The following is a 7,420-nucleotide window of genomic DNA, read 5'->3' on the forward strand; positions in this document are numbered from 1 at the left end:
TTACCAACCATCCTTTAATCAAGTGAGTCCAAAGGGTGAGATTAAGTCCTCTAATGGAAAGAGGGCTCAAACCAAAAGTTGTGGGCATGAAAGAGACATTATACCGTTGGTAATAAACCCCCTAAGGGATTAAACCATTAAGCATGGCATCTCAATCTCATGCTTTAAACAAACAAATAGTTTGAACCACTTTCAAAGCAAAATAAAAAGTCAAGAAATGAGGGAGGTTGCAGAAATGATTAAGTGCTGAAAATGAGTGAGAAAAGTATAAATAAATGCTATCAACTCAAACAAGATGGTGTCTAAGGCCCAGAATACCAAACTCATGAGAACTATTACACTATAAGCATGCAAAACAAAGCTCAAATGCAACTATCAACCAAAAATAGTGCTAAAACAGCCTAAAATAAGTCCTAAAACATGCTGGACTTAAGTTAAAAAAAAACTAGATTAACAAGTTAAAACATAGCACAAACTAGGCTAGTAAGCTAGACACAAGGAAGGGAGGCTAACCCCGCCAATTTTGGACTTCAAAACACGATTTTGGCCACTGAAATAACTCAGAAAATTAGTGTTTAAAAGCTTAAAAAAAAAAAGGTGATGAAAGGATGGGAAACACAAGGGCAAAGGCCTCCAAAACAAGGTTCAAAGAAGGGCTATCAACCCCTCAACCTTTAATAGCCCTTAAACCCAAGCTTCAGCCCAAAAAACACAGAGTTTTGACAATCCAAAACAATGGAAAAACAGCAAGAAAAATAATAGAGAAAGTAAGCAAATAGGTAAAGCCTTATACCTCTTGAAGAGAAGAAGCAATTCAAGCAATAAAACCAAGCAAACAACATCCTCTAGAGCTCAAACAAGCCTCAAAAGTACCTCAGCTCAAAGATGAGAAGATTTGGTTAAGGGCCATTAAAGATTAAATCGAGTCGGGGCAGAAAAGACTCATTTATTTGTTGGTTAAATACTAACTGGTTCTATATATAACTGCAGAAGTTTGATAGCACAAGCCCTAATTCAGCTTCCCGGCTTTTTTCGTCTCTGTCTCGCTCCCTCTCTCTCAGACACACACACACACACACACACACACACACACACACACACAGATGGATAAAATGATCGCCAACGCGGGAAAAGATGTAAGATGATTCTAAAGCTTTAACTTGCTATATTTGAATAATTTTTTTTTGTAGTTAATCAACCTCTTGCTAAAGGATTTAATAGTTTCTAGTAAAATTAATGATTTTTTTTAGAAATTAAACTTAATTATTGAATATTTATTACCAATTGTTGGTGCTGGAAAAGGAAATACTAGATGTAGATCTAAAACTTTGCACTACTTGTGCAAATTGCTGCTCTCTTACTGAAGCATAGGTTTCCTAAATTTTTAACCGACAAAGGTGGTGACTCATAAATTTTTAACCTTTGGCACGAGTCATAGGTTTCCTAAATTTTTCAAAAATATTTAGGTAGTGACTCTGAAATCTGGCAAAGCAGTCCATTTTTGGCATTTTATTCAAAACATCGATTTTCCAAAAAGAATTGTTAGATTTGGACTCTTTTTGTGTTTTCACTGTTTTCACATTGCACCAGTGAAATTAGATTTAGAACCACAGGTAGAGTCCGAACTGTAGGGCTTCTCGTCTTCCGAAAGGAGTGCAAAAAGTCAAGCTACACATACGTTTGTGCTATGTCTAAAACAGTGTGTTTTATGCTCTATCCTAAACTTTGGAGGCTTTAAGAACTGCTAGCAATAGGGATGCAACTATAGCCCTTTGAGTAATCATGTTTTTTAGCCTCTGATATCTTTGCTCAAATCATCGTTTTCAACGTGCAGTTGGTACTCTAAATCGGATAGAAACTCTTGAATTGAAGCTGCTGTTTAAGGTGGTAAATTTGTGTTTTTATGAAAGAGTGCAAGTGTGTTTTTTGTGGGTAAAATTGGTTCACCTTGTTGCACTATTGCTTGATAATTTGAATGCTATTCCTAATATTAGGCAACTTTCTGAGAATCTTTTGTTCTTCAACTTGTATAGCAAACAAACTGCCCTATTCCCTGTTAAGATCAAACTATATACACCAACCTGTTAAATATAAGATTAGAAGGTTTTTTTTTTTTTTTTGGTTAGGTTAGTTTACCCATCTATTCAACCTTGAACCAAACAAAATTAATTCGATTCCCATGTTTCTTAATCTAAGTAGGTTATGTTTAGTTTAGTTCTCGGTTACCTCGGCTCCATATGTAGCTTTAGATACCTAATATGGGTTTATTAGGCTTATTTGGAAGTGTTGTTTTGATTGTATTTTTTAGATTGTATCTTTGCATTTTCTCCAAGCTCAGCACTTTCTTCGAAACTTCATCCCATGCACTGTTATGATTAACTCTAGTTAGTTTGTATCGTGTTGTGTTTTGTTTATCTTTCTATTATACTTCTTTTTTTTGTTCTCTTTCTTTCTCTCAATGAGGTTCTTTCTAGTGGCCCCAAAAAATGTTCCCATCAACACTAGTACGTGACTACATGTGTATGTAAATTGTCATTGACCTCTCAAATGTTAGACCATTTTGTGTGTTTGGATATGTTACCCAAGCTGTATCAATTTCCCTCCCCTTTTTTTTTATTTTTTATTTTATATTTTTTTTTGTATATAATTTAGCAAATATATATGTATTATATATGTACACACTCATTATTCATATAGGTTCTAATATTTAACAATATAAATATATATAGGTTATAAATTTAACTTTATGATGTGATTAAAATTGGCTTGTTAAAAGAAGAATCTTGGAAATTGCATATAAAACTCTCCCTAGTATACAAAAATAACTTCAAGAAGTTTGCATTTCTTCTAAAAATGATCACATATGTTAGATAAGCATGGCAATGATGAGCTTTAAGTTACAAACAGATTGATTTTAAATTGTGAAGTCTAGCAGATGTGAAATGTTCAAAACTTACAACTGTTGCACTTTTTTTAGATGTCATATGAAATTAGGAATATAATTTGTACTATTAATTGTCCAAATTTGGATAACAAATATATTGACTTTGCCCTATATTTTATTTGGTATCATTGAGAAAAGTGGAATTTACAATTATTATTATTATTTTGAAAGTGTTGCTCCACCTTAAGTAGAATCCAAGGCTATCTTGGGAAACTCCTCCACTAGGTAGTAGGGATGGCAATTTAAACCCGGCCCGACGGGGACCCGATCCCCCGACCCCGATTAGAATGGTTTTTCCTCAAAAAATACCCCCGTGGAGACGGGGATGGTATTTGAAATTAAATCCCCGATCAGTTTCGGGCCGGGGACGGTGATCAGTGTTCAAGCCTCGGCCCGTCCCCGTCTCCAACCCCGAATTTTCCCGAAGTAAAATTACCATTTTATCCCTCTATATATATATAAACCAACCCTTTCACTCCCACAGCACTATGCACCTCAAACTCACTCACTCATTCATTCATTTCATTATTGCCTCTCTTCTCTCTCTCTCTCTCTCTCTCTCTCTCTGTAAAACCCTCCGCCGATCTCCATTCTCCCATCACCGTCGATCTCCCTCCTCTCCTCCTCCCATCACTGCCGAGATCTGAGTTCACTTTTTCCGACCTCCATCACTATCTCCGACCGTCGATTGAGCCACCACAACTCCATTCCGAAGTGAGATATATATATATATATATATATATATATATGCTTTCTGATGTTCTTTCTCTTTCATTTCATATTTCTTTCATTTTATATATATGCTTTCTGATGTTCTCTCTCTTTTATATATGATATTTTTTTTTTCATTTTATTGTTGAAGGACTACTTCGTGAGATCTCGGTGATGAAGATGGTGAAACATCCCAACATTGTCCTGATTAAGATTTACTCTGCCATGGGGACCAAGATCTACTTCTACTCTTCCATGGTTCCAAGACTTTTTTGAACAGATCTGTGTATGTGTGGATTCAGATTTGGTTTTTTTTTTTTTTAAACATATGTAAATTTTTTGATTTTTTTTTTGGATTCAGATCTTCATTCTCTGATAATCTGGATCTTTAGATATATATTTATATATATATATATATGGATTCAAATCAAATCTAATTTTGTTTTGCTTTTTTTTAAACATGTCTAAATTTTCTGTTTTTTTTTTTTTTTGGGATTCTGATCTTCATTCTTCGATTCAAATCTTTATTCTCTGATTATTTTTTTTTTTGGCCGGGGAATTTTCGGGGTCGGGGAACCTCGATCCCTGTTAGGGGACGGGGGTGGGGACGGTGATAGGTTCCCTGTCGGGGATCAGGGACGGGGACGGGAGAATTTGCACCATCGGGGATCGGGGACGGGGGGTGTGATCTCCGGCCCCGCCCCGCCTCGCCTCGTTGCCATTCCTACTAGGTAGTTGTAAATTACATATTCTTTTTACATCTGTATGTGTAAGTGTAAATGCGTCTAATTAGAAGTCCGTAAATTTTAATCGTAAGGGAAAGCAATTAAACATTGTCTCTTCAATGGTCTACTCATTCCACACTATGCTAAAAAAAATTATGTACGAACTCAACTAAGGTTGCAAATGAATTAAACTATTTGTGAGTCGACTCGGCTTGTTAAGGGTTCGGCTCGTCTTGGCTTGGCTCAGCTCGACATGATTCGTTTAGTAAACGAACTAAGTTTGAGCTCAGCAAAGCTCGGTTTGACTCGACTTAATTCGTTTGTAGTCCTAAACTCACCTGGTATGTCAATTTATAAAAAATAAAGAGTAATGATTGAGATTCCCACCCCCACAAGATCCCCACAAATCTGTACTACTCATAATGTGGACCCTACACATATGGGCTCCACACATACATAGAAAGAGTGGATCATTTTAGGAGTGTGGGGGTCATCCTCAAAAGGGGTCTCAAACATTTTTCAAAAATAAAATAAGATTTTATGACATTACATTTCCAACAATTGGATAAATTTAGATATTGTGTCATTATACATTTATTATTTGTGTCATAAAACAATATAATTTTTTTTTAAAAAAAATAAAGAAAAGTCCCAAAATTTTGTCAATTACAACATTTAAGAATTCTATACAAGTATCCCAAAAAATAGTTTTATATCAAAATATTGTCAGCATACAATTATTAGTTTGGTCATCGGATAAACATATGTATATAAATAAGTAGGCCATGACATGGTAGTAAAACTAAAATTCAAATTATTCCTCATGTGAATTTGTCTTCTAATTTGTAAGTACTTCAAAAAAAATTACAAAGAATCAATTGAAGATAACTTAAAATCAAATTTGTATAAGCCTTTTCATTTCATGAGGGTTAAAACAACAATGAGAATTATATAAATTGTTTGTTGTATCCAAGGCTTTCAAAAATTAAAGAGAGTATGTACATTAAATTTAATAAAGATTGGCATGTCGAGAGGTAACAGATTGGCATATACCCGGACATCCCCAAGCTCGAGTTCGCAACCACAATAAACAGAAGTACAAAGCACAGAATCTCCCATAGGTGAAGATACGCATAACAAATAAGACAGTGTTTCTTCGATTTTATCTGACACCACTGTTGCTGCATTCTGCACATCTCCTGGAACCAATGCAAACACTCTGCCTTGTCTCGCTATGTCTTTATTGTTGTTAGGTTTGACCGGTGCCTTGGTGTTAGTAGTTGGTGTAGACCCTGCTGAGCTAGTAGCAGCCCTGTTACCATTTCGTTGATTCTTCTGAGGGCAATCCTTTATCAAATGACCCGTTTTGCCGCACTGATAACAGGCTCCAGACTTCTATTGGCATATCCCATGATGCCTCTTCCCACATTCCGAACAAACAGGAATCGTACCCTGATTAGGGGCAGAGGTATACGAAGTCCCTGAGTTTTGTTTCTTGTTTGGTGGAGTAGCCGCTCCCTTTGACCATTGATTATTTAGCCTCTTTCCCTTCCATTCGGCAATCCGGTTCTAAGCAGCAAGGTTTCCCTCAGCTATAACAGCCCTCTCCAGCACATCTACGTAGGTAGGCAACTTTAACATATTGACTCGATCCAGGATGGCACTCCGTAAGCCCCCTTCAAATTTTCGTGCCTTCTTATAGTCCGTGTCCACCATATGCGGTGCAAACCGGGCTAATTCTGCAAATTGGGCCTCATATTCAGCAACAGTCTTGTTCCCTTGTCTGAGAGTTTCGAATTCAGTCACCTTTTTGTCCCGCATGCTTTGGGGGAAATATTTATCATAAAACAGCCCCAGAAATCTGTCCCATGTTAACCCTGGATGGATTGTCCTCGTAAGCATCCACCACCTCCGTGCCTTGTCCTCAAGAGTAAAGGCAGCTAGTTGTACCTTTTGAGCTTCGGTGCAGGGAAAGACTTCAAATAACTTCTCTATGCCTAATACCCAGGCCTCAGCTTTCATCGGTTCTATTCCCCCTTTGAAAGTTGGCGGCTTCATCTTTTTAAACTCCTTAGTGAGAGTAATAGTTCGGTCTTCAACGTGAAAATCTTGTACTACAGGTGGAGGTACTGGTGGTGGTGGCGGTTATTGGTGAGGCTGTTGCTGTTGTTGCCGTAAAGTCTCTGCCAGTTCCATAAGCATCCTTTCCATCCTATCCAGTCGTGCTGAGGTGGCATCTTCCGCGTCTTCTGTCCTTGTTCTCACCATGATCTACACAACAATTAATCAAATACTATAGACATAATGCAACATGGTTAACATCATCAGAGTGCACTTAATGTTGCCATCGAACTTGTCTTATTAGGATGTCATGCATGAGGCCTAAAGCTTTTCTAGACACCCTACAGCTCAATGGATCCGTGTGTGAGATAGCAACTCGTGCTCTGATACCACTGTCACAGCCCAGCAACCCGCCCCTAAAGGTTCGGGCATGACCTATGCAAAAACGGACAAAAAACTGATGTACATGCCGTGCGGGGCCTTATCGGAAGCATAAAATATTCATATAACATAAATACAAGCATACTCCATTGAGCTATTTCTAACATGCCAGGATCTCATGCATTACATATATCGTCAAAAGCGGACAAAGTTTAGAACTATAGCCCTAGATATCGCGTACAACATATACATTTACAGTCCTAGCCCGATAATTGGGCATAACAAAAGGAATATGGAAGTTATGTACAACATCCGTAGATGGTTCTCAAAAGTAAACCCCATATCTTAGCAGCTTCACAAAGATAAATGGCCTGGTATGGTGCCTGGACATGTAAAGGTTGACAGAAGGGACGGCGTCAAAGTTAGGATTGACCCCCTGACTGATGACCTACAGAAACAGACAAAAATAGAGAGTGAGCCGGGCTCAATGAGTAGTAATACATCAATACATAAAAGATGCAGCATGCACTTGGTGTGTCTGATTCTGCGTTTAGTTCTTAATGGTCCTAGGCCTAATCTTGTGACATAAACATGTGGC

At 37.5% G+C, this 7,420-nt stretch overlaps 1 protein-coding gene across 1 annotated transcript; it reads right to left on the reverse strand.

Moving 5' to 3' along the window:
- Positions 1 to 5,949: 5,949 nt before the first annotated feature.
- On the reverse strand, positions 5,950 to 6,438 carry LOC145816703 (uncharacterized). The gene has a single exon (XM_082912601.1). The coding sequence runs from the start codon at positions 6,436 to 6,438 to the stop codon at positions 5,950 to 5,952; it is 489 nt and encodes a 162-aa protein (XP_082768727.1).
- Between the last annotated feature and the right edge of the window lie 982 nt (positions 6,439 to 7,420).

Source organism: Camellia sinensis, unplaced genomic scaffold, assembly GCF_055761805.1.
Source record: "Camellia sinensis isolate YWXY unplaced genomic scaffold, ASM5576180v1 Unanchor4, whole genome shotgun sequence".
In the NCBI taxonomy this organism is placed as follows: Eukaryota; Viridiplantae; Streptophyta; class Magnoliopsida; order Ericales; family Theaceae; genus Camellia; species Camellia sinensis.

Excerpts from the sequence above, each read along its gene's own strand:
- LOC145816703 (XM_082912601.1), bottom strand. The coding sequence starts at position 6,438 with ATGAAGCCGCCAACTTTCAAAGGGGGAATAGAACCGATGAAAGCTGAG.